General features: G+C 50.7%; 4 protein-coding genes across 4 annotated transcripts; 2 read left to right on the top strand and 2 right to left on the bottom strand.

The window, feature by feature from the left end:
- Positions 1-420: 420 nt before the first annotated feature.
- MFIFM68171_05529 (uncharacterized protein) lies at positions 421-8,576 on the top strand (the record flags this gene model as incomplete). The annotated part of the gene is made up of 7 exons (XM_071060949.1): positions 421-573; positions 645-1,058; positions 1,127-1,469; positions 1,531-1,621; positions 1,693-1,849; positions 1,929-7,673; positions 7,725-8,576. 7 exons carry the CDS (start codon positions 421-423, stop codon positions 8,574-8,576), a joined length of 7,755 nt encoding a protein of 2,584 aa, XP_070917050.1.
- Positions 8,577-9,428: 852 nt separating this feature from the next.
- MFIFM68171_05528 (uncharacterized protein) lies at positions 9,429-11,239 on the bottom strand (the record flags this gene model as incomplete). The annotated part of the gene is made up of 2 exons (XM_071060948.1): positions 9,429-10,503; positions 10,809-11,239. The coding sequence occupies 2 exons, from the start codon at positions 11,237-11,239 to the stop codon at positions 9,429-9,431; spliced, it is 1,506 nt and encodes a 501-aa protein (XP_070917049.1).
- A 153-nt stretch (positions 11,240-11,392) lies between these two features.
- On the bottom strand, positions 11,393-12,544 carry MFIFM68171_05527 (uncharacterized protein; the record flags this gene model as incomplete). The annotated part of the gene is made up of 1 exon (XM_071060947.1): positions 11,393-12,544. The coding sequence occupies one exon, from the start codon at positions 12,542-12,544 to the stop codon at positions 11,393-11,395; it is 1,152 nt and encodes a 383-aa protein (XP_070917048.1).
- A 1,787-nt stretch (positions 12,545-14,331) lies between these two features.
- MFIFM68171_05526 (uncharacterized protein) lies at positions 14,332-15,283 on the top strand (the record flags this gene model as incomplete). Its single annotated transcript, XM_071060946.1, has 2 exons — positions 14,332-14,657; positions 14,806-15,283. The coding sequence occupies 2 exons, from the start codon at positions 14,332-14,334 to the stop codon at positions 15,281-15,283; spliced, it is 804 nt and encodes a 267-aa protein (XP_070917047.1).
- Positions 15,284-27,198: the final 11,915 nt, after the last annotated feature.

Raw genomic sequence — 27,198 nt, 5'->3', positions numbered from 1 at the left:
TTCATCTATACCATTCACTGCTCTTCCTTGGTGGTGTGATAGTGATTGTACTGCCGTGTGGCGCATTTCATCCCAGATCCAATCAAATCTCATAACGGCCCCCTCATGCTTCGGCTCCTACTTCCTACTACCGTCCTTCCTCTTCGGGAGGGTTAGGGAGAAATCTCTTCCCCTTCCCTTGGCGTTACGGCGTTCCACAAGGGGAAAGATGATCAGTATTTCAGTTTTTTCGATACAACCAGCGAACCACGGAACCACGGAACCATGGACACACGGACCATATGCCATGACGGTTCATTAGTACCTTAGGCGCCTTGGCTTCTCGTTCGCATTCCAGGTTTTGTCGGTCGAAATGCGCAACCAAAGTTAACAATCAGCACCGTCATCACAACCACTATCATCGCCACCATTATCGCTACCATGTGGCCTATAGCTATCATTGGCATGTCCTTCCGGATGCCACAGGACGCTGTCGACGAGTCCAGCTTTTGGGAGATGCTACAGGAGGGACGAAATGTGTCGACAGGGTGGCCCGAGACAAGAATCCCTCGCGACTCATTTCAAGATGAAGGGGTATGTTTATTTTCGGGCACTGATTGTATGGGCGCATAGAGAATTCAACTGATTGTGGTACGTATGGCTAGCTCTACGCCCGTGGTGCTCACTTCCTCAAGGAGGACCCTGGCTTGTTCGATGCGCCATTCTTCTCGGTTACAGCAAAGGAGGCTGCAGCAATGGACCCCCAGCAGCGGTTAGCTCTCGAAGTTGCCTATCATGCATTCGAGAACGCTGGCATACCGGTTCACAGACTTCGCGGTAGCCGTACGGCTGTCTTCGGTGCCACCATGTCGGACGACTATAACCGCTTCATGTCCAAGGATGTCGACACAGCGCCAGCACAGGGCGTCACAGGGATACAACCTGCTATCCTGCCAAACCGCATCAGTTGGTACTTCGACCTACGAGGCCCAAGCGCCCACGTCGACACGGCATGCTCCAGCTCCATGACGGCGCTAGATATGGCGTGCCAGTCGATACACGGCGGCGATGCAACGGCGGTATGTTCAGTTCGAACTCGTTTCTACTTGGATGTAGTGATATGTGCTGATTTCTATTTCTTTAAAAGGCCTTGGTGATTGGCTCAAACCTTCTTCTAAGTCCAGAGCCATCTCTATTTCTTGCCCAAGGGAGATTCCTCTCTCCCGACAGCAAGTGCTACAGCTTCGATGCAAGGGCAAACGGCTATGCCCGTGGTGAAGGTGTTGTGGCGCTCATTGTCAAGCCCTTGAATCTCGCGCTACAAGACGGGGACATTGTTCGAGCCGTGATACGAGGGGTTGGCTCGAATCAGGATGGCAGGACGCCAACGCTTACACAGCCCAGCTCAGACTCACAAGAGGCATTGATTCGTCATGTCTACGCCCAAGCCGGTTTGGAGTTTGATGATACGAGGTATTTTGAGGCCCATGGTGAGTAATACGTGTACGCCTGCGAGGTGGACAAGGAACTGCTCTGATACAACGGCAATAGGAACTGGAACGGCTGTCGGAGACCCCATAGAGATGACGGCTATTGGGAGCGTGTTCAGAACCCACCGCTCACCTGAAGAACCCCTTTACGTGTGAGTCTTCGACCCGACAGATTGCATCCGACGACATTAAGCTGAGCTGGGCTTCATTTCCCCGACTGCAGCGGATCCGTCAAAGCCAACATTGGCCACCTTGAGGGGGCCAGTGGCTGTGCCGGCATCATAAAATGCATCCTGGCCCTCGAAATGGGCGTCATCCCGCCCAATGCACTTTTCGAAAACATGAACCCGGATATCGATGCCGACTTCTACAATGTTCAGGTACGGAGCCATTCTGAGTTTATATACTCCTCCAACATTTCAATCCTGTTCAAATTTAACCCGGCCCAACGGTCATCAGGTCCCCACTCGACCCATCCCATGGCCATCGTCTGGCCTCCGGCGAGTCTCTGTCAACTCTTTTGGGTACGGAGGGACCAACTCGCATGTTATTCTTGACGATGCTCTGCATTACTTGCAGAGCCGCGGTTTGAGAGGCTATCATCATGTCAATGCTAGTCCTCTTTTCGGTACGGACAGTGGCCACGGACCCTCAGCTACTGTCGCCGTGAATGGAGCCACACACTCTACCGCGGACAACGACGGTGACGATGGCGGCACATCAGCAGCAGCGCCAAGGCTACTCGTCTGGAGCGCCGCAGACGCTGGTGCCGCACGACGCATGGTAGAGGCCTACGGGGATTACTATCACAGCCACATTGCCGGATACAGTTCCAAACTCGGGCAGCTAGCCTACACTCTAGCCGCACGGCGTTCTGTCATGCCGTGGCGGGCATTTGCCGTGGTAGATGCGCGCGATCCTCCAGCTTCATGTTCGCCTCTAGTACAAGCCGAACCGATCCGGATACCGACTGACGAAGTTAGCATCGCTTTTGTCTTCACAGGCCAAGGGGCACAGTATGCCGGCATGGGCCTTGAGCTGCTGCACTACCCGGTATTCAAGGAGAGCATCTCGAGGTCAGACGGCATCCTAGCAAGTTTGGGATGCGGCTGGTCCATACTAGATCAATTACACTGCGAGGATGGGAGTATCCACCGACCCGAATTCAGTCAGCCGCTGTGTACTGTCATCCAGATCGCCTTGGTTGAACTTCTGCGCACCGTTGGAGTTGTACCAGCGGCCGTTGTTGGCCATTCAAGTGGAGAAATCGCAGCTGCGTACGCCGTCGGAGCTCTGTCCCATGAATCGGCTTGCAAAGCAGCATACTTCCGCGGACTGGTTGCGGCTCGGTTGCGTGCTGAGACCTCCACTCCGGGAGCTATGATGGCGGTCAACGTCTCGGAGACTGAAGCGCGTGCCTACTTGGAACGAATGTGTCTGCAAGACACGGTTTATGTCGCATGCATCAACAGTCCAACCACTGTTACCCTATCAGGCCCTCTTGAAGCCATTGACGAGCTGAGGAAGCGGTTTGATGAACAGGGAATCTTCGCCCAAAAACTCAAGACGGGCGTGGCGTACCACTCGCCGGCGATGCGTGCAGTCGCAGCCGACTATCTTGCACTCATGGGTCCTCTGGAGGCAGGCCATGGAAGGGACCGTGGTCGCGCCATTCCCATGATCAGCTCCGTGACCGGTCACGTAGCGGCTCCCAAGCTCTTGGCTACGCCTCAGTATTGGGTTGATAACTTGATCTCGCCAGTACGGTTCGCCGATGCTGTGCAGCTCCTCGCGAGCGGCAAGTCGGAGGTGATGCTCCCCTTGGGCTCGGGTGCTATAACTGACCTGGTCGAGATCGGGCCGCACGCGGCATTGCGTAGGCCGGTGAGAGATTCCGTTCCCAAATCACTGCTGTATCATGCGGTGTTGGAACGCAAAAAATCGCCCCTGCAAACTACCCTGGCTCTTTTGGGGACGCTTTTCTGCCGCGGACACCCCGTCTCGGTCTTAGCTGCGAATCAGCAAACCCAAGGCCATCTACCGTTCTTGGTAGACTGCCCACCTTATCCGTTCGACCACAGCAAACGCTACTGGAGTGAGTCGCGACTGAGCAAGGATTACAGACTACGGAGGAGTTCACCGGGGTATATGCTGGGAAGGCGTGCCCATGACTGGAACGCTATGCGGCCAAGATGGAGAAACTGGCTAAGCGTGGAGAAGATGCCCTGGCTTGCGCACCATGTTGTCACCAACATCAGGATTTGCCCGGGCACTGGCATGGTGGTCTCAGCCATCGAGGCTGCGAGGCAGATGGCGACGGAAAGCACCAGTGGTAACAATAGCGCCCGTGTCATCTCGGGCTTTCTCATCCGGGACGCACAGTTCCTGGCCCCCGTTCCCGTCGGCAAGACCGCACAAAACGCCACAGAGACGGTCCTCCATCTACAGCGCGTAGAGTTTGCTACCGAGAAAGAAACCAGCTGGCATGAGATTACCATATTCGCTCACCGCGACGACCGCTGGACAGAGTGCTTCCGTGCACAGGTCCAAGTCCAGTATGAAGAAGCCGAAACCGCGTGCGAGGTCGACGGTGGCCGTGAGAATCGAATTGAGGCGCAACGGGTCTACCGGCTTGTAGAACGGGCAATGGGCAAGTGCGGGACAGAACTTGACACGCGGGCATTCTATGACTTCTGCGAGGAGCACGGCATCCGCTATGGCGAGTCGTTCCGGCGCTTGCACAGCATTTCCTGGGATCGTGCGAGCACATCGGTGGCACATATCGATTTGAGGGGCGAGAAGAGAGTTGGTGACAGCCCCGTGCACCCCGCCGTGCTCGACGCAGCGGTCCATCTTGTCATCGCGCAGGTATCCAAGGGGCTGGACGACCACATCCCGACACTGGTTCCCCAGCGACTCGGGAGCGCATGGATCTCGGCGAAGGTCTGGAGCCAGCAGACTCCGGCCCTGCGCGTGGCATCAGTTCTGCATCCGAGGAGGAACGGGGCCAATCTCCAAAGCTCATTTTATGCGCTCGACAACGATGGCACACCTCTCTGCACCGCCGAGAACCTGACCATGGCCGAGGTTTCACGACCCCATGATGGAGGGGCCGGTGGTGGGCAGTTGAGCATGCCATTGCTGTACAGCATTGCGTGGAAACCACGATTAAGCTCGCTGAGTGTTGAGAGCCTACGGCGGCTACTTGACGCTTCGGCCCTACCTGTTGACGAGAGCCACATGGTCAAGTGCCATCCAAAAGCAGAGAATACGATGCGTCTTGCCGCACGGAAAGCCCTGCGTGATCTGGCGGAGGCAGACCTCGACCGCGCTCCTGCATACATCCGCAGGTATGCCGCAGCCCTAAGATATCATTACGGTGCGGCCCTGCCAGGCGAGAAACAGAACGTCAGCGACGAGGAACTGGAGTTCCTACTCCGTGAATGCGAGACAGACAACCCCGATTTTGCAGTCTACCCTGCTATTGGACGTGCCCTGCCGTCCATTCTCCGTGGGGAGACGGACCCTTTGGATATTATGTTTAAGAACGACGAGGTGGGGGCTGAATCGCTGTACAATTACCTCGCGATGCAGCAGTTCCGCGATGGCCGACTTAAAACTCTGCTTGATCTTGCGACGCACGAGAAACCCAGCCTCCGCATACTCGAAGTCGGCGCTGGGACCGGGAGTATGACGCGTTGCATCCTCGCCGAGCTTCAGAACTTTGAGAGGGAGACAGGCCAGTCGCGGTTTGCCAGCTACACTTGTACGGACATCTCACCGGCCTTCTTCGGAGCGGTGAACGGCCAGTACCCGGATCTGGTCTCGCAAGGGAGGCTACTTCTCAGGACTCTGGACCTTGAGCGAGACCCGGTCGAACAAGGCTATGAACTGGGGGCTTACGACTTGGTGGTTGCCGGTCTCGTGCTCCACGCCACTACCAACCTGACCGCAACGCTAAGCAGAATCCGTGCGCTTCTCCAGCCTGGAGGTCGCCTTGCATTCCAAGAAGTCGTCCGGACTGACAGCGCGACTGCGAATGTCACCTTTGGCTCTCTGGAGGGCTGGTGGCTCGGTACCGAGGAGTCGCGTAGATACACCCCACTCCTCGATGATGGGCGCTGGGATGAACAGCTCCGTCAGACAGGGTTCTCAGGCGCCGACCTGGTTCTGAGGGACTACCAAAGTGATGATTGCCACATCTGCAGCGTGATAGTATCCATGGCGATTGTGTCTCCTCCTCCCCAGATCGGACATGCCGCGACAGCACGGGAGCAACAGCCCGAGGTCGTGTTTCTCACTAACCTCGAGTCACCGACTCAGCGCGCCTTGGCGCTCAGTATCACCGAGCAACACCCGGTTGCAAGCATGACTACTCTTGATATGATCGGGCGAGAAGACTGGATCCCTCCGACTAAAGCTGTCGTCATCTCCATCTTGGAACTCGACCAACCGTGTCTAGCTGCTTTGTCCAAGTCAGACTTCCGATCACTCCAGAAGCTAGCTCAGGGCGTTCAGCACCTGCTCTGGGTCAGTTCATCGCCGGCACGAGCCGAAGATGCTGATACGACAGCCGAAGCTTATGCCTCTATCGCGACGGGTTTGTTGCGCTCCATCATGTCTGAGGAGCCGAGCAAGCATTTTGTCAGCTTGGTCATCGAGTCGGTTGGCGAGGCATCCGAAGTCCAGCTTGTGCGGGAAGTCATCAAGTCGTGTTTTAGCAGCCTGGATACGTTTGCATCCCCGGAGCTCGAATTCATCGTGCGCGACGGGAATCTGACGATTGGGCGAGTGGTGAAGGAAACCGAGCTGGAGAAGGAACGTCTTGCCCGCGTGGTGCCGCGGCTCAGAGACGAGTCCTGGGCACCTGGGCCGCCATTAGCCCTCCAGGTCGGCACACCCGGTATGCTTGACACGATGCGCTTCATCGAAGATACCCAATGTTACAAAGAGCTGGGTCCCGAAGAGGTGGAAATCGAGGCGGTCGCCTGGCCCATTAGCTTCCGTGACGTCTTCGTCGCTCTTGGGCGGCTCGGAATGGAGGGATTGGGGATTGAATGTGCCGGTGTCGTGACGCGCGTTGGGAGTGGCCTGGACCCTGCACATTCCCACTACGTAAGGCCGGGAGAGCGGGTCGTCATGGTCGCCCCAGGGTGTCTGCGCAGCCATCCCAGGGCCGCAGCCGCCCGTGTCGTGAGAATGCCGGATAGCCTATCCTTCGAAGACGCTGTGGCAGCCATCAACCCGGGAATGACGGCCTACCACTCGCTCATAAATGTGGCTCGCCTCCAGGCCGGCGACAAGGTCCTGATTCACTCCGGTGCTGGGAGCACTGGACAGATGGCCATCGGCATCGCGCGGATGCTCGGGGCAGAAGTTTTTACGACGGTTGGCTTTGACGACAAGAAACGGCTGATCATGGACAAATATGGTATTCCGGAGGACCACATCTTTTACAGCCGCAATACCTCGTTCGCCAAGGGCATCATGCGCGTCACGGGCGGCTACGGCGTCGACGTCGTGCTCAACTCGTTGGCCGGGGAGGGTTTACGGGCAAGCTGGGATTGCATTGCGCAGTTCGGGCGGTTTGTCGAGATTGGGAAGGCCGATATTGGCGCCAATGCCTCGTTGCCTATGGCCAGCTTTGCAAAGAACTCCCTCTTTGCCGCAGTGGATCTGCACTACATTTCCCAAACGCAAGACCGGCTGACACGCCAGCTTTTGATGAAGGTCTTGGAGCTTGTGACCCAAAACAAAGTCACTGGGCCTACGCCTCTGCACATCTATCCTATCTCGGACTCGGAGAAAGCCTTCCGTTACATGCAGGGTGGGAGGAATACGGGCCGAATTGTCCTGACCAGATCCCCTGAGGACATTGTTCCGAAATTCCTGACCCAGCGCAGCACTTTGCAGTTCGACGCCAACGCGTCATACATTGTGGTCGGCGGATTCGGCGGCATCGGCCGCGCCATACTTGCCTGGATGGCGGGTCGCGGGGCGAAGAATCTCATCGTCGCTTCGAGGTCTGGGCCGTCCTCGAAAGCCGCTCAGGAGACAGTCCGGGAGCTTGAATCGCGAGGTGTCCGCATCGATATGCCCCGTTGTGACGTCGCCTCGGCCGACGAGCTGTCAGCGGCGCTACAGCGCTGTGCCGCAACCATGCCCCCGATCAAGGGGTGTATTAATGCCGCCATGGTCCTGCAGGTGCGTTCATCATTTTAGCCATTCATATGTCCGACACTCACTGTGCTATAGGATTCCATTTTCGAAAACATGACCCACGACCAGTGGTCATTGACGGTGGAGACCAAAGTCCACTCCAGCTGGAACCTTCACCGATTTCTACCGAAAGACATGGATTTCTTCATCCTGCTTTCATCCCTTTGCGGCGTCTACGGCGCCGCGGGACAAGCAAACTACGCCGCGGGATGCACCTTTCAAGATGCTCTGGCCCGCTCTCGCACCGCATGTGGCTATAAGGGGTCAGTGGCCCTCGACCTGGGATGGATGCGCACCATAGGTATCATCGCCGAGACAGAAAGGTACCGCCGCAACAGACAGAACGCGGGCAACATGGCCAAGATTGAAGACGAGGACTTGTTTGCTCTCCTTGATCACTACTGCAATCCCGCAGCATCGTCGGGGCCGCCCCTCGTTGACAAGAGCCAGCTGCTTGTGGGTTTAGTAACGCAGGAGCATTATCATGCCGCGAATGAGACACCCATCCAGACCCTTAGCAGGCCCGCATTTTCCGGTTTCGATAGTCCGCATCTGTGGCGTTCTTCTTCTGATGCTGCGGCTCCAAAGGAAGGGCAGCAGGAGGCCGCAGCGCAATTTAGGCAGGCAGCCACAGCAAGCGACCGTGCAGCTATTGTGGTCCAGGCGTTGAGAGTCAAGCTAGCGCAAGCCATGGGGGTAGCGGCCGAGGAAGTAGATCCTAGGCGCAGTTTGTCGGATTATGGGACTGACTCGCTCATGGCTGTTGAGTTGAGGAACTGGATCCGAAGAGACTTCGGTGCGACGGTAGCGGTCTTTGAGATTATGGGGGGTGCGGCAATCACGAGTGTCGGGGAGCTTGTCGCGGCGAAGTTTGAGGGCGCGTTGTAAACCGTTTGTGGTGGGGGGATTCTGGGTTTGATGCCTGTTTCTCTCTCGACTTTTGGCGCTGCGTGCCGGGCTTCGCGTTGACCATCGGTGGCGTGTGCGTTTGCGCCAGCGGCCAGGTGTATTCGCATCACGCTGCCATACCCTAGGAAAAGAAAAAGAAAAAGAAAAGAAAAAAGAAAAAAGAAGAAAGAAGAAAGAAAAAAGAAAAAAGAAAAAAGAAAGGAAAAGAGAAAAGGGGGAATAGAGAGGGGGAACGGAGAAAGATAAAAAACAACAAAACCCTCTAAATGACCTCGATTTCGTGATCTATGAAGATTAAGCGGTTTGGGTATACTTAGGACTAATTAGTACATCTGGTAGCGACAACAGCAAATTAGACGAGTTGACATAAATTGGTTCCCAGGTAATTAGTTCTACGCATCGGTCCATATAGGATCAATTCGCCGACCTCATATAAGCGTGTCGTTTGTCATTCAGCAATGCATCTCTGTCTTTCACGTTTCACAAACGGTCATATTAGTAAGAAGCTATTACGATCGTGTTTTCAACCTGCCTATACTGACGAGTGGAAACGAGTGTCGATTGCTAGCTAGAGATGCTGCATATAGCGTAGATAACCTAAGTCCAAGTGGTCACAGATAGTATATCAAAGAGTGTACTTGAAAGAAAGGTTTGTAATATAAACCCCTGCGATCCATCCACAATATAGGGACCACAAGACACGGAATCGTCGGGAAGATTGTCACGCGTGCAAAGGGACCACAAGAATTACATCACCAGGCATACAAGGCGAGAGTGCGGAGTAGAGGGGAGAGACGGTTATATTCGATCTATCTCGCCGTAGGTTGGCTGTTAGCCGCTGTTTAGGTTAGGCAACCGCTGGTCCTTGTCGTCCATGTCCCCCGGGGGGTCGCAGAACAGGCCGTTGTACCACTCTTCGGCAGCGGCATGCTCGGCAGCTCTGGGGTCGCTTGCGGTCCTGCTGCACCACAGTTGCATGGCGAAGTACGCCATCTGATCACGACGCCACGAAGAGCGGGCGCCGTGAAACCAGGAGGTCATGGCTTGGGTTAGCTCGGCAGGGCTGTGGTTGACACCCATGCGGCCCTGGATCTCGAGGCGGAGGCGTGATTCCTCGTTGGCCCACGCACGAGCGCGCAATTCCTCCAGCACCTTGCCACAACTGCCGGACCGTAGCGGGGGTAGGACGGGCTGGGCCGCGGCAGGTTGAGCGGTTGAGGCCGGCTGTACCGCCCGCATAAAACGCGGCATGAGGCCGTCCTTTTGCACGGCGTGGGAAGCGCTGCGGATGCCATTGTGCATGATTTGTTTGCTACCAGAATCACGCCAATCGCGGATGTTGAGCCACGTCTCGGCGAGCGCAGCGGCTTGCGTCTGGCTGATATGCTTGACCGCGTGCTTGAGGCCGACGACTAACCGGGTGAAGGGCGTGCCGTCGGGGCCGGGCTCGAACCAGATCGTGCAGGTAGGATGGATAACCCCACCCGCCAAAGTCCTGCGCAGGATGCGGCCGCCGGATCTGTAGCAGAGGTCAAAGCACCACTCCGGGCTCTCGAGCGCGAGCTCGAAAGATCCAAAGCCCGTCTCGGGGGGGCGGAACGAGCCTGCGAGAAGCTTCCAGGCCTCAAGGCGCCTTGAGACAGGCATGCGGGACTCGGGCAGGGCATAAGACCGGAGCCCCTCGTTTGCGCGCTGTCTGGCGGTCTGTTGTTGCAGGTTGGCGACCTTCTCCTTGTCCCGCTGCTTGCGGCCGGCGTGGGTGCCTTGGCCTTCAAGGCCTTGATGAACGCTAGTCTGAACCTCTTCAATAGGGGCAGATGAACGCTGGGCCTGACGGGCGTTGGGGGGCGGTCCATTGTGAATTTTGTCCACCTCTTGTGACAGAGTCCGGTGTTGTTTACGACGGCTGCAAGCTTCAGCAATGTTGAGAGACATCGTGTCTTCCGAGCCCAAGGCAAGGGCGCCTTCTACTTTTGGCTTTCCACAGCTCACAGACGGGCGGACCTCAGGCGCATCTGCTACATTTGGAAGGAGTGCTTCACAAAAGGGGGAGGGGCGGCCTAGGAGCCCCGAGGACGTTGAAATCACCTCATACAGAAATGGTGCAGAAACGCACATCTACACCCACATACCCATCAAAACAAGGGGGAGGGAGAAGGTGGCCAAATGCAAGCACTGTATTGCTACACTAATAAACGGTTTCCGACTGACCCGCGCAGTGCGGAGAGCTGACGGGTTTCTGCCCGCTCAGTCACGGGGCCGCCGCGGGGATCGGCTTTGGCGGTTTCCTGGGGAACGGCGCTGATATGGCGACGGGGACTGGCGATAGGAAGAGCCGTAGCGGTCTCGCGCGCAGTCACCGCGCGGGGGTGAGGGGCTACGAGACCGGCGGCCAGATTCGCGGTGCCGGTGACGGTAGGAACTGCGCGACCTTCCGCGGTGAACGTATCCATAAGACGGGGGACGGTAGGTTTGACCACGACTGCGAGCGCGCGGAGGGTAACCGGCACTTGGAGATCTCGAGCGGCGCATGTTGCGCACAGCACGGTCTGGGTGCATGAAATCGGGCGGTGGAGATTGCCGGTCGTGCGAGCCACCCCGCCGAACGTTCGTGTAGCTGTCTTCTCCAGAGGGACGACCATCTAGCGGGTCAGACCGCCTCGAATCTCGGGACGCCGCCCTTGACCGTGGCCAGCGGCTGTGGACGGACTGCCCGTTGTCCTGGCCACCGCTCCGCTCACCTCATGGCACCTTCTGCGCCGACAGCCTCAATACCTCCTCCTCCTGGGGGTGGCCTAGTCCAGTATTACAACCGTATAACTGCCCGCTGGGCTCCAGTTCCCCGCGAATACATCAGGAGAGCTATCCCCACCTTCGGGGTCCGGGAAATTGCAGGCTGCTGGTACTGGCGGCCGCAATATTCTAGCGAGGATACCACTAATGCCTGCTATCAAGAGTAGACGCGGCCCGAGATTGCCATAGTCGGGCGCGGGCGGCCCGGAAGACGTTGGGATGATCCCGGAATCCGAAAATCTCGCGAGCAGCGCAGTTGATGGCCCTCCTACACTATGGTATGGTGGGGAACTTGGGTTTGATGACGGCGGGCGGTAGTCTGTTGTGCCGCCCTCGTCATCGTTGCGGGCTGGAACGCGCGGTCCTTGAGCGTCCCTGGCCTTTCTGAGTACGTCTGCCGCGGCCGAATCCAACACGGCTAGGTGTTCCGCGCGTCGAACTGTGAGAGACTGCGGTATAGGCGGCGGGTCTGTGGGCAAGACATCGGTGCGGATAAAGTATAGCATGTACTTGCTACGGTTGGCATCTTTAACAAGCTGCCATGCGTTTGACCACGGAAACTTGCCGTCTTGTGGTCGGAAGAGGCTGGCGTCGGAGTTGTAGAGGCGGAGGGTGTCGTGGCCCTCCACGCTCGGCCGGAGACTGACGACCGCTACGCAGCGGTAGGAAAACTCGACAGGTTCTGGGCGGAGCAGGCGCAACGTGAAGTGGAACAGATCGCGGTAGAACCGCATATCCTCCGCCCTATTGTAAAACTTGAGCCGAACCACGAGAGGCGCGTTGCCCGGCCTGACAATCTCGTATCCCGTCTCTTTATTTATGAAGGTGTGTTTGAAATACTGGTTCAGGTAGTGGCTCAAACCGCCGTGGCCTTTGACGCCGTTCCATCGCAGGAAGTCCTCCTCGGGCTCCAAGCTCCTGACGTGGTTGGGGACCGGTCCCCATCCGTGCTTTGACGACTCCCGATACATCGCCGGGTGAAAGAAGCGGAAGTATTCGTTGTTCCAGACAGCTCTTTTCATGGTGTTGCTCGTCATCAAGCTGTCGAACGTGAGCTCTTCTGGGGCAAGCGTGTTCTGCAGCTCGGCGCACAGCTGCGAAGAGGCGTCGGGGTCGAGGGTCAGCGCCGCAGACAGAAGCGTACACTGTGCCATGGCCCTGCGGATCTATGTCGAGGAAGCGGTTCCTGTCCTTGACGGAAAAATGAGAGAGCAGGTGTCTCAGGACAATCACGGCGCAGGCGACGCCCGACGCCCGTGCTCTCGACTCTTGGTCGGAACCAGCATCCGGCCAGCTCGAGTGCGAAGTCTCCAGGGACTTTCTGAGGCCCGTGATGGCTGCGAGGTGCAATTTTTGGTCGGCCATCGCGATGTTTGCTGCGGTGCGTTGACCTGGATGGTTGTGGTGGGATGAAGTACTTGCGGCAAGAGGAAGTGGGAGTCGCCGAGTTGGTCTGCAGCGGGGGCCTCACGCGTTCGCAGGCAGTTGCTACGCGGAAAGGACCGCAGTCGCTGTCCGGGATGAGTCGCTGCGGGAAACCCCTGCAAGGCTACGCAAAGGAAGCGACGAGGTCATCCGGCGCATTGCAGCGATCCATAGTCGATTGATGATTACAGAGTTGCAACCAAGAAACCTTAACCCACATAATCTCACAATCTCCATTCTCCTACAAACCTCTGTTAAAAGTGGCAGCGCATGTTGACACGAGATGTCTACTCGAGATTCACCAAAACAACAGAGGTCAACTACAGTCACTCTCGAGCGATCAGGGAGAGGAGGTGCTTTCGGCAAAGCTCCCAATTCACCATCATTCTACAGCGAGAATTGTCCGGCTGACCCCAAATCCAGCCAGCAGCACGCATCAAGCCTTCCAGGAGAGAGAGAGCTTCCGAGTCATCCATATCGTAGAGGTCTATGATTGATCCCGATGGTCGCGGAAACCCCGGCGCTGCTGCCTCGTCCCAAAAAACGACGCTGGGATATTGTCACCGAATTCGCTCGACTTTTTTTGGGTCATACCAGCCGATTAAAGATCAAAACAACATGTGGAGGCCGTGTACAACAGCAAGCAAGTCACAATCTACATTAGCGTACGGACGGAGATCATGTCAAAGCCAGGAGGCAAAACCACGACAGTGGGAGAGAGGCCGCGCTGGGCTGGACTGAAAGCACAATTACGGATTGTAAATAGCGGATTGTCAACGAGTATAGAGCGATTGGGATGCTTTGTAGATTCCCACCCAGACGCCGCCGGCACCTCTTTTGTTGATCATTGGTGGGCTTGGGCTTTTTTGCGCCCGCGCCCATGTGCAATCGCGTCGCACTGCCATACTCGTGTCATGCCCCACTTTTTCCGATCAGTCCTTTTGAGACATCACTTCCAGAAGCAAGGCGATAATTCCAAAAATCAATTGGCGACCAAGAATTTATCCCGTAATCCATCCAAGAATTGCGGTGAATTGGAGAGTGCGAAACCTGCGATAGAGGCACCAACGGAACTCGGTTTACTTTAGCCATATCGTACCGACGCCGCCCAAGAAGGGCAGAAAGCATCTATGATTTTACATCCGACGAGGATTTTGTCATGGAGTCGGAATCTGAAGACCAAGCACACGGTGCGCCGAGTCGCCCGTCGCGCAACATGCAGAACCCCGCGGCAAGCACGTCCGCGGCGGAGACTACCGGAAGCCCCGAGAGGGAATCGCTGCGGGTGGAGCTCGGGCTCCTCGCTCTCGGCCGTTAACCGGTCTGCATACCAGAGGGTCTCAAATAAGGAGCCTGGCGACCCCGGTGACCCCGGCGCCAGCGGTCACCACGAGGATGACGCCGGCGATGCCGAGCCGCCCAGGCCACGCAGGCGCGGCAGACCAGCCAAGTCCGGACCGGACGGGTCCTCACACTCGTCCGAGGGAAGTTGATCGTCAAGGACACCCCTAAAGAAATGAGCTCCAGCCTGGACCGATTCGTACGGCAAGCGCCCGGGCTGGTGCAGAAGGCACAGGAGTGGTTGACGGCCCGCCGTCGACCCATCGCCAGCCTCGCCGAGGTCAAGGAGATGCTTCCACGACTGCCGCTCTCGGACCGCTGGACCGCCAACGACCGGCGGAACGTGGCGGACGCCTGGAACAACGACCCGAACCGGCAACGCCTCCTCACTGTCGGCGGCAACAAGGACATCTTGATGCTATACAAGTCGTGCCTCCGCCTGATACCGCTGTCTCCTCGAAGATATCATCGCGTGCCGCTTCCATCTCGCATACGATATAAGTCAGAACAAAGCGTCTCGCGCTAACGGCCACCAGAGTCTGATCTGGAGCGCGACTTTTGCAACGTGCTTACGTCGCTCCTGGTCCACCCATATGGGACAGGACGGCCCAGCTGCTGGCAATCGCAATCCAATATGCCGTCATCGCAGCACCCGGGACGCCGGGCCCTGGGATCCCCCGACACCCGATAGCGACAGCTTTCTGGTCCGTCTGCGTGACCTCAAACACCAGCAACCCGACCGCACCGTCATGGAACTCCGCCGTGAGCTCCGGAATCCGGCCCCGGAGCGCGACGTTTTTGGGAGGCCTCTGGCCCGCCACGCCAAGTTGCCGTGGAATGCCCTGTTCAAGAACCTGGAAAGGCTCGCGAAGGAGCCCGAATCGGCCAGTTCGAGGCGGCCGTCGGACCCCTTCCTGGTCCGTCGCCAACACCTCACGCTGCTGGGGAGCGCACTAGACTCGATGTCTAGCATGGGGTTCCCACGGTGCTATCCCATAGACCTTCTCAACCGTAGGGTCAACGGCAGGGAAAATCCCAAGGACTACCCGCGGGACAGCGACCTACGTGCGCTGCGCGGCTATGCCATCTTGTGCGAGAGAGAGAGGCTTTCTTTCCTCAAACCCTAGGCCGCTCGGAGTGCCAGTACGCCTCCCGGGCCTGCACCAGCCCGGGATGCCTCCAAAAAGAGACAGCGTCCATTGTCAGAGTCGGCCGGCTCGAGCAACGGGCCCACAACGCCGGAAACGCAAGCTCAGAGATCTCGACAGCCAAAGCGGATCCGGCTGTCCGAGGGTGACGAGATTGAAGCCCGGGAGCATGACGATGAGCCAGGCAATTCAGACTGCGAAGACGCCGAATCGCTCCATGATTCCAACCTCAGCCAGGACAGCCATTTCAATGACGACACTGGTTACAACATGTTCGACACCGGGGACATGCACGGTAACATCAGCGGATCCCGGCGTGCCCGCGGGAGCTCTCCAAGCTCCTGGGGCGGCTTCTCTCATGACGGCAATTCACATAGCGGCAGCCCCCGTGTCGGCAGGCCCCGTGTCAGCAGGCACCGTGTCAGCAGCCCACGTATCAGCAGCCCACGTTGAAATCTGGGTCTGTGGAACTGAACTATAAAAAACCCGGCTCTTTGGAGCTGGATCTCAGACACTGATCCGGATTACTGTGATCCGAGGTTACGGATCACAGTAATCAGTATCTGTGCCTATGTGACAGTTTCGTATCCCTGCACCTGGAATCTGGGCCCGTATCTATGGATCCGGATCACTGTGATCCGATGGGATCAAACGTGATCCGAGAGCCCGGATTACTGGGATCTGTATACGTCCGGACCTATATCCGTGGATCTAGATCCCAGTAGTTCAATGCAAGGAAATAAGGATAAGAGGGAGGTTCGCCCTCGTCTCAAAATCCTGGATTGACGATAGTAAAAAGTTAGTTACGCAGGCACGTACACACACACAATCAAAACACACGATCAATTGCACTTACTGTGCAAAAACGCTTTGCACTTGAGATTTGAACCTTGAATCTCTACTCTATTAATCTACCTACCTACCACTGTACTTGCCGACCGTACTCTTTGTTGCAGGAGTCTCCCGCTCTCACAGGTTAAGTAGTTCCATCCCAACCTTCCGTTTCTCACCTTGCCCTATGCTAGGTAAAAAGGAGGTCTTCACCTTCTGACACTATATATAGGAATGGACAGCGAGATGAATAAGCTCTCTGAACTTGTAGTAGAATAGTGTTATAGTAGGTATTAAGTTAGAGGAAACTATCCTTAGAAAATAGGGTCCCTTTAATTAGAGGGACTTTGTTGCGTGGGAAAATGAAAAATAAGATCAAATTCGTTGTTCTCTATCTTGCACTGTCGAGAGTGCAGGAGCCCAGTAATATGTGATAGGAATGGGCCAGTGCCCAGGGAAAGTTCCAGAATCCTAGGATCATATGACCCCTGGGATCCTGGCCGTCTGGCCCATCTGGGCTTCCACCACGTAACAGACTTAGATAACGCTCTAGGAGCTAGAACTTATCGAGGACCTATTTTCTTTTATATAATATAAGTAGGGTTATCCTAGCTATAATTCCTTAGATATAGAAATTAATTTAGTACTCCTTTCTGTCCTTATTATAAGCTTAGTTAACAAATAACGTATTTTATAAGCGAGTAGCCCATATAAGCGAATGATCTACGCCCTACCACTTACAACAACTATCTATGATTATACCACTATAACACTAGGAAATAATAATAACCGAACCAGAAATAGATGAATTAGACGATTCTACAACCTCTTGATAGATGCGTGCATTATAACCAGGCTTGCCGCACAAGCCATAGCACCGAATCTTCGTACGAGATCCCCTTTCACCACTACCATTGAGCTGTATTTCTTGGCTTTCTGGCTCATCTACGGCTTTCTGAGCTAGTAAATCCTGTGCCTCTTGTATAGTAAGAGATCCTCCAAGCCGTATACGTATTTTTTTGGCTCTCCGTCACTTACTAAGCCCCTCATTGGCCTTTCGAAGTGCCGAGACTTCTATACGAAGAAAGGCCACCTCGTGCATTATAGCCATCGTACCTTTAGCCAATTGGTCTACAGCAGCCAGTATAGGTGTTAGAGAACTACCTTTGTTACGTGGCAGAGACCAGCACTGCTCAGCAGATCTGGGCCCATATCCTGTTAGAGATGACGGCCTAGGGGCTATCGTATACGTCTATAAAGACCCCTCAGATTTGTCCTCAGAGGACCTTCACTCAATTAACTATCATTATATCTTACTTTGTTATAGATCATGCCAGTGTTTATGAAGTGCCTACCTCAGTATCAAGGCTGATGCTATTGAGGTCACTAGTTACGAGGCTATGACGGAAACCTCGTAATAAGTGATGCCTGTCAGATGCACAGCACCTCTGAACGTTCGGAGTTAAATTTGGGATGGAAATTCAGATGTAAATTGAGGATGTCTTGTTTTCTTCCTTGTCTAACGGAGGTGAGCTTCCTTCTTATTCCCAATTTCCTGGACCACGGAGACCTGGGTTAACGGGTCTCCGAGAGATCGGATCACACTTATCCGAGTCGCACTAATCCGGATCACACTGATCCGGGTTCGTGTTTTGCAGATCCAGGATCCAGCTTCTTGACCCTTTTGACAGTGCCTACTACCAGAATTGAACTTCACCTTTGTCATTCCCGACGACGAGGACGTCGTCTTTGCGCTAAAGCGAGGCGCTGCGAGTACATTCAGCGAGCTCAAGAGGAGCATCTTATTCGGAACCAGCAATTGTCAACGTTGACGACTATCCTGCGAGATTATAGTAGATAAACGAGTAAGACCTCGAACGCGCGAGACAGATATATAAGTTTATTATCGATAACCCGATAGTCAGTTTTATCTAGAAGTTGACCGGCGACGCTATTTGGAAGCTGCGTAGCATTATATCACTCGTCGAGAGCGACATTTCCTCTGCCTACGAATAGGAGTTTTCAGAAGAAGTATAATTCGAAGACTACCTAGACAGTTGGAAACTCGACTACTACGTACCTAGGTAGTACGTTCAGTATTATATTAAGAAGGCAATATAACGTATTAGAGAGGCCAGACTCCCGCCCTAGCCTGAGCAACCAGAGGAATCGACTACCATGTATTCGAGGGGAGCAGCGTTAACCCCGAAAATGCTAAGAACAGCTTTCTTAGCGCAATACAATATACCGCTACCGACGAGAACAATACAATTATTACGATCAGTAAGTTATTACAAGTGGACCTACTGAACAAAGCTAAATTAGGAAAGCTCTTCCGGAGATAAGATGCTAGCTATACTAAGGACGGTATCGTTGCTAGAAAACCCTATTCAAAGGGTATCTCTAGTATTCCAAACCTTTCTATTAGCAACTATATCGGATCCTAAAGCGTTACCACTTATAGGAACAATATCAAGGTAAATACCTAGTGAGTTCCTACTAGGCGAATACGAAGGCGACCTCCGACTAAGCGGATCTAGAACCCTATTGACGACGATAGAGGTCCCGCTTAGACGGATACCCTTATCGTCAATAACTACGACCCTATAGGATTCAGGGGAGCCAAACTTCGGCTCTAGCTATCAACAACGATGAGCTTAACCGAAGGATTATCGAAATCGTTATAAGACTCCTTACTAATGGACTCTGAGACGTACAGCCCATTACTTCCGATAGCTCCAACTATACCCTAACCTTGGGCACCTGACCTATACAGTTAAACTAGAAGATTACTGACGTCGGTCTCTTATAGATCGATGCAGACCCCGAAAAGTATAGCGAGAGCAATCTCTTCTATATCAATAATAGGAAGTAGCTCTATTACCGAGATATCAACCTATAGATCGACGTAGTATACGACTATACCAACGTCATTTATACCAACTCGGTGTAAAGGGGTTGTTCTGGGAACACGTTGAGGGAGATGGACCACGATGTCTTGATACCGAAAAGACCTGGACCAGCGGGCGATATCTTGGTGAACAGCCTCCTATCAATTACACAGAGACTGATCCTTGCGGATCAGAAGTGCCCTGCGTGAGAGAGTTCCCTCACAGGGTTCTTATCTATCCTGTATCGTGATATCATCCAGCATCATTCGGCGGGTCCTCCTGACCTTCGTCTAGAGACTCTCGTTACAAATTATCTTCCCCTCTGTAGAACCTGTCTTCAGGTTCCTTACTACTGAGGATCGTCTGAACTTAGGGGGTAAGACTTGGGATAACATCGGGTAGATATCAGGTGTACATCGAGTGCTGTTCATAGCCGCGTAAATGGATAAGTGTCGAACCGGTAGACCTTACAGTCTATCCGCTCCAACGAGCTGTGTAGTAGGAAAGGAGAAACGATGGTTTGGGGTAAGGAGTAAGTCGTCTTATAGTCGGGAGGTTTTCGGGAAAAGTTCGGCCGGTTGTCGGGCCGTAGTAGGATTCGCGGCTCCGAAGTCCTACTTTCCCGGTTCGGGCCTGAGATCCGAATCACAGCCGAATCGTCCGGATTTCTATCCGAACTTACGTATTGTCCTCGTAACTTTAAAATGCGTGAAGATTATACGACTGCTCAATCGCAAGGCTTATACACAGTTACAAATTTGCAGACATATATTGGCCGTTTCTCCTCGGGTATAAATACCCCTCTCCTCTCCTACCTTTTCCAAAACTTTTCTTCTTCAGGCTCTCTTCTATACGTTGTTTCGCTCGCTTTTCGCTCTACTTCTACATATAGCTCGCTACCCGTCCTCGCCTTTCTCTCCCTCTCTCTCTCTCTTCCTCTCTCTCTCTCTCTCTCTTCTCGTCATCGCTTCGGCTACTTTTCCGTCGCGATAGACGCTTTCGCCGCCTCCGCCGCCGAGGTCACGCCGTATATAAAATACATTCGCTCGGCGCTTAAAAACACTAACCTTCGCTCCGGCGAGGTCCTTACAATTAACTGTTCTTTCGAGCAGTCGACCTCTTCGCGTTGCTCCTATTACAACGTAAAGAAAGAATTATATACGCCGGTAAGTTATATGCATTTTCAGCGGATTGGCAGGGAATTTGCTAACGATTACAGGCTACTGCTAGAATAGTTAGTAACTCCGTCGACCTTATAATCCTTATCGACGCAGCTCGTACTATCGTCGATTATCGTATAGAGGACGCCGAGGGCGAGCTCGACGAGGAGAGTAATCGCCCTTAAGTTTCTACACTATCTCGCTATAGCCGTAAGAAGATCGCCGCCGCCGCTAAAGATCTGGTCGGGGCTTTCGACACCGCCGAGACTGCTCATTGCCACCAATTCGGTATTTCCAGCGCTACCAAGCCGTCTTCTATAAATACATTTATCTCACTTATCTTCGTATACAAATCGCTAATATCTCAATAGCAAGCTTATATAGCATATTACTCTATAGTCGCGCTATATAGCCAACTCCGCCTATAGCAGTCGTCCCGCCCTAGCCGGAACCGCGGCCGCAATACCGACGTCAGTCTCAATTACCATATTTCTACTAAGTCATCGCTAACTTTTTACAGTACGAGTCTGAGATATACGTCTAGGAGGTACGGTCTATCACTCGTCTATCGCTTAGCGATATTAGTTTCGTAGGTTAGTCGGGTACTAAACGCCGTTTCCTTAAGAAGGTTAAGGAGGAGATCGCTGCCAACGTAGAGGATACAGAGGCCTAGCAGGTTTAGGTAGAGGTAGCTCCTGACTTAAAGCTGATACTGACCTCAATTTTCTAAAGTTTATATTATTTTCAGGGGGTTTTTCTAGGGTATTTCGGTTAGGGTTAGTATCTAGTATACCCGGGATATAGCTTTATATAGGTAGACATTAATTAATATCTTATTGCCTGCACTTTCACTAGTTTTTATATGCTTTTCGGAATTATAATACCAGCTTAGGTACATTTGTTATATCCTCCTCTAATACCCACTGATTATACTCCGAGGGCTAGCCTACCCACTTAACCAAAAAGAAGGTTTTACCCTAGAATTTTCTCTTGTCTCGAATCTCTTTAACTTCTTATTCTCCGTCGTCCTCAAGGTCTAGTATCGGTATTACAGACAAATCGTCTCCTTTTCGGCTATACTACGGTTCCAACATTAATACAGGAAATACATTATATAAATGATCATACTTATCCGGGAGTACCAGACGATAAGCCAGCGATCCAACTCGGTTTAGAACACGAAATAGACCGATGAACTTGGGTACCAATTTCCTCAGTAACTTGAATCTCAAATTCCAGGTTAATAACAATACCAAACTTCTATTCTTAAACTCCTTTTTCATATACTTCTTATTATAATATCGTTTCTAGACTGCTATAGCTTCAGCTCAATTTTATTCTAACTATTTTCTCAGTTCAGTAAGTTTTTTAATTCTTTTAATTACACTGGATATCCTCCTCTCTTGTATATCGCCCTCGATATAGCGGGAAATCGGAGGTTAATAACCTATTAGTACTTCAAAGGGACTTATCTTAATTATAGAATTAACAGTACTGTTGATAATAAATTCTACTTCTAGGAGGAGATTTACCTAGGTAATTTGGTTTTAGTATATAAAGCAACAGAGGTATTGAATAAGTATTTAATTTGCTTACTCCGTTTGCCCGTCGGTTTACAGGTAAAAAGCGGTTGAAAGCTACTTATATACCTTTTACAGGTAACACAAATCGCTCTAAAACTATAATATAAAAACAGAACCTCGATCACTAACGCAACTATCAATAGAGCTATACTTGAGTTTAATCTCTTTATAAACAAGCTCTACCAATTCTTAACTGGTAATAGTAGTAGATACTAAGAAGAATCGGTTTATCTTCGTATACTGATCGACAACTACTAGAATTACATCCTTTTCGGAGCTATCGGGACTCTTCACTACAGGAAAACCCACAATAAAGTCTATAGTAATTTCGCTCCAAGGTCGTATAGGAATCGGCAATAATTCGAGCGATCTATATAGCTTATACCGTCTTATCTTATTGACTTAGTAGGTATAGCAGGTTCTACAGTAGTCTTTAACATCTTTGGTTATACTATACCAGAAGTATTTTCTTTACAACAGTTCGAAAGTCTTTTCAACACTAAAATAACCTGCCAACGGATCGTTATAAAAAAGCTAGAGTAACTCCTACTTAACGGCTTGCTCTACCGGGATAAACAATCGTCTTTAATACAGTAATTCTTACTCGCATCTAAATACCTATTCGGACAAAACTCTCTAATTTCGGGCTGGACTTACCAGCCTTTCCTTGATTTTTAGAGTCACCGGATCCATAGCTTACAGCTCTAGGATCAATTCTCTTATAGATTTCGACGGTTCCGCAGTATAAACCGCTTCTAGTCGAGCATACTCTCTCGTACATTAACGAATAACAATCTATTCCCATCTAAGCCAATCGGCTTCTTAGTAATCCTAAGGTCCTAGCAGGTAAATACTTAGCAATCCCACAGTAACTTCTAAAGGACAACCTATTATTTCGGGTTTCCAACTAGCTAGTTTACTAGGGTCCTATATACTAGTATCTTCGCTATTCTCTGGTATATAGTAGGCTCTCTTAACCCCTTCTACAGTCGTCTTTCCGACCCGGGTATTAGCTAATTTACTAGGGTTTCTTGTACAAGCTAATTTACTCTCTTCTATACAATAGGCAATCTTATTTCTTTCTACAATCAGCTTTCTAATCCGGTTTACCCGAGCAATTTTGCTTTTAAAAGTAGACATCTACTCGAGTCTATTAGGATATTCTTTATCCTCGTAATCTGGTCTTCTCGAAGGACTATCGGCCAGATTTCACTTCCTAGGCTAATACTTAATAGTAAAATCAAATCCTACCAGATATATATACTATCTAGCCTATCGGCCGTTCAATCGGTTTTACTTTATAAACCTTTATAGGTTATTATAATCCGAAAACACAGTAACTTTATAGTAACTCCCTTCAATGTAGTATCGCCAATACTTGAAGGCTTCTACAATAGCCATCATCTCCTTATTAGGAGTTCTATAGTCCTAGGCCAGTCCAGAAAACTTCGCCGACCAGAATATAACAGGACGTTTTCGGCCCTCTTTCGGGACCTACAACAGGATAGCTCCTATTGCAAAGTCAGAGGCATCTATCTCAATAATAACAGGGAGTTCGGGGTCGAAATAATATAAAACTAGTATATCTTGAAATACTCTCTTAAGCCGTATAAATGCCGTACACTCTTCAGCCTCTAACCGGAGAGTTCCCAGTTTTCATCTATTCTATAACCCCTTTAGCAAATTACTCAACGGTAATACAATCTCCGAATAACCTTGAATAAATCGACAGTAAAAATTGCAAAATCCTAAAAAAACTTGGATATCTCGATAGAACTGTGGTTTAGGCTAATTTTAAACAGTCTGAATTTGTGCCGAATCTATACCAATACCTTTAGGAGTTAAAACATAACCCAGAAATTCCACCTTATCCTGATAAAATGAATACTTACTGGGCTTATAGTATAACTGCACTTGTCTCAGGCGATCTAGGACTCGTTGGAGGTGAATCATATAGGTTTCCCAGTCTAGAGAGAAAATTAAAATATTATCTAAATAACATATATAACAATCGTCTAGTAGCCTGCCTAAAGCAGTCTGAATATAACTTTAGAAGGTCACAGGAATATTTATCAGGCCAAAAGGCATAATAAGATACTCAAACAGACTGTATTGGGTATAGAAAGCCGTCTTCCATTCGTCTCCTTCTCGGATGCGAATCCGGTAGTATACCTCTTTCAGGTCCAACTTCGTAAAATACTTTGCTCCGGATACTCGGTCCAAGAGTTCTGAGATCAACAGTAAAGGATACCGATTCTTAACCGTTATCCGGTTAAGTCCATAGTAATCCATATATAAGCATAGAGTACTATCTTTCTTTAGGACAAATAAGATAGGACTTGCAGCTGAACTCTAGAATAGACGAATACGGCCTTTCGCCAGGTTTTCGTATAGATATTCCTCTAAAATCGAAAGTTCATGTCGTAACAGAGGGTAAAGAGGTCTAACAGGAGGAACAGTATTAGGGAGTAGATCAATAGCATAATCAGTACTTTTAAAAGAAGGCAGAATATCTATATTACTGGAGTTTATAATATCCGTAAAGTCTAAGATTTCAGGAGGGATATCTTTAGGTTTTCGGGGGGTATTCTCCTCTTCCTCTTTCGGAAAAAGCGTCTCCGGTACGTCTAGGTACTACATTAAGGAGTAAATACAAGCTTCTCCTCAATATATTTTTAAGAATTTCTTCAGGTTTTTAATCCGAATATACTCCGATTCCGTTATAAACTACTATAAATTCCCTTCTAGGTATAACAAGATCTTATAAGATGTTAAACTTGGTATCCTAAGAAGAATAGGGGAATCGTTTATAATAAGGGGGTAATTAATAGCAGTACAAGAAATATATGTTCTTTAGGTAATTCCTTAGTAGTCTATTAGTTCTAAAGGAACTTTATAAACACTAAATACTTCAACAATATAATAGTCTATAAACCGAATACAGGGTAATTATATCCCGATCTATCGGAGTTTCCTCTACTTTATGAACTCCAGACTAACAATATCAATCTCTACTCCAGTATCGAGATCGACTGTAATAGATTAAGGGGTATAGTTCAACAAAGTTGCAGAAATATATATTCGTTCTTTAACTGGAACCCCTAGTATATCGTCTTTACCAACGTAATCGGGGTTCATATCCGCCGGTATCTGCTATTTCCCCGCCGATTTAGGCGCGATCCCTTACCTCGGTAACTAGGGTACCTAGTAACTTTATTTACTGATACTCCTTTTTATAGGCAGTCGTTGGCGAAATAGGTATTACTGCTATAAATAAAACAAGTTAAAGGGTTTCCCTAACTATCTATAGGGTTCAGCTGATTGAAATGAGATAGGGTTAACGTAGGGTAGTCGTTAGGTTTCGTATATAGCGTCGTTAACTATACGTTTTGTTGGTAATAACGGAATAATAATACTCTTCGAGGATAAAATAACGATTTATAGGTTAGGGAAGAACATAATGAAGGAGAAGAGTAAGAAGGATTTCAGGACGAATACTTAGGGGCTTCCTAAGGTTTTCAGTACTGGAAACTATACTAAATTTGAATAGCGAGTTTAACTATCTCTTCCCGAGTCTCTAGCTTCTTATAGACATATAAGTCGATATAGTTACTAATTACAGACAAAAGCTTTATATAAAAGGTAAGAGTATAAGCCTTTTCGTCCTACTTCGAGAATTAGGCCTTAAGGGATTCTAAATACTAATGAAAGTCTAAGGAAAACTGGTTTTCTCGTTACTTAGTATTATTGAGCTGCTTTATAACAGTAGATTCTTAATCTACAAGATCTCGAATACAGTTTAATATCCAATCTTCAAACATTTTCCAGTCGTTTTCGGCCTCTTATCGTATATCTGTTGGAAGATTGTTATAATAACTGTACTATCGATTACAAGGACATTCTTCTATTTGATCCAAGGCGAAAAGGATCTAGTTTATACCCGTTTTAAACCGTTTCGGGTCTCCTATAAATGCTTGCTGTAGATCTTAGAGCCATTCTAAACGGCGTCGATAGGTAGTATTGTTAGGGAACTGAATTAGATACTTCACCTTAATCGCTTTTCGGTCCTTATTATAGTTACTAGAACCTGCTGAAGGAGAACGATATCGCCTGTATTTCGGTGAGGATTCGCCTGGTAAGATGCCTAGCTTCCGAAGCAAACCCTCTTCTTATTCTCGCAGTTGTTTCAGCGTTTCTAGTTACTATATCCGAAGACAGGTTGATTCTAATAGGTTATTATAGTAAGGAGCTTAATGCAGAACCCGGGAGTCCGAAAGGGTATACGAAGATATACAAGGTCGAAATCCTGGTAATTCTGACCGATGAAGGTATATAGGATTTGTAGGTGATTGGGGGGTGTTTTCCCCTGGACTCGACTCTGCTCCCAGCTCACAGGAGGTACTCATCGTAGGTGCCATCTCGGCCAACAGTAGAACAGAAGGATCAGAATTGTAAAGGAGTTGTTCTGGGAACACGTTGAGGGAGATAGACCACGATGTCTTAATACCGAAAAGACCTGGACCAGCGGGCGATATCTTGGTGAACAGCCTCCTATCAATTACACAGAGACTGATCCTTATGGATCAGAAGTGCCCTACGTGAGAGAGTTCCCTCATAGGGTTCTTATCTATCCTGTATCGTGACATCATCCAGCATCATTCGGCGAGTCCTCCTGACCTTCGTCTGGAGACTCTCGTTATACTAGGATACACTTCGTAAGGGAATGCACTAACTTCTACGAGGTAAGGTACTATAGTAGTATCAAAAAGAGCTTACTATTACTGAAAAGGCTTTACTTTGTATCGAAGTCGTTAGCTAGACCGATAAGATCCGAGCTAAATTTAGTATTAAGCCTTAGGACGTAGAACATTGAATATCCGAATATAGTTATACGGTATCTAACAACCTTAATGATATGCCTATTAGGAAGTTTACGATAGAACTCTAACTCGTATTCCTCATCGGAGTCCACTGGACTCCGATGAAAAAAGGGCCGTGCCACCCCCGAAGCGAGCCGACCGGGGGGTAGACTCCGTTGAAGCCCGTACCCCTGTAGAATCCGATGGGAAAAAAAAAAAAACAAAAAAAAAAAAAAAAAACAAAACACCCGGGGGGGTGGGGGCTGGCCGTCCTAACCCTAACCTTAACCTTTAACCCCCCCAACCCCCCCCCCCGGGCGCTCTTCGTCCCCCTCTCTGAACCCTCGCTCTCCCGGCACTCTTTACTAGGCCCAGACCCTAACCCGAACCCTAACCCAAGGTACCCCTAACCCTGGATAAACCTAACCCTAACCCTAACCCTAACTCTATATACATTATAACCCGAACCCTGATCAGAGGTAACCCTAACCCCAACCCTAAACCCTAACCCTAAATATTAATATCAATATCTAAATAATAAAATTAAAAAATAAAGTTCTTACTTTACTT

This window comes from Madurella fahalii (genome assembly GCF_045866475.1).
Source record: "Madurella fahalii IFM 68171 DNA, scaffold_3, whole genome shotgun sequence".
NCBI lineage: Eukaryota > Fungi > Ascomycota > Sordariomycetes > Sordariales > Madurella > Madurella fahalii.
The sequence above is the reverse complement of the archived record's forward strand: the minus strand, read 5'-3'. Positions and strand labels throughout refer to the sequence as shown.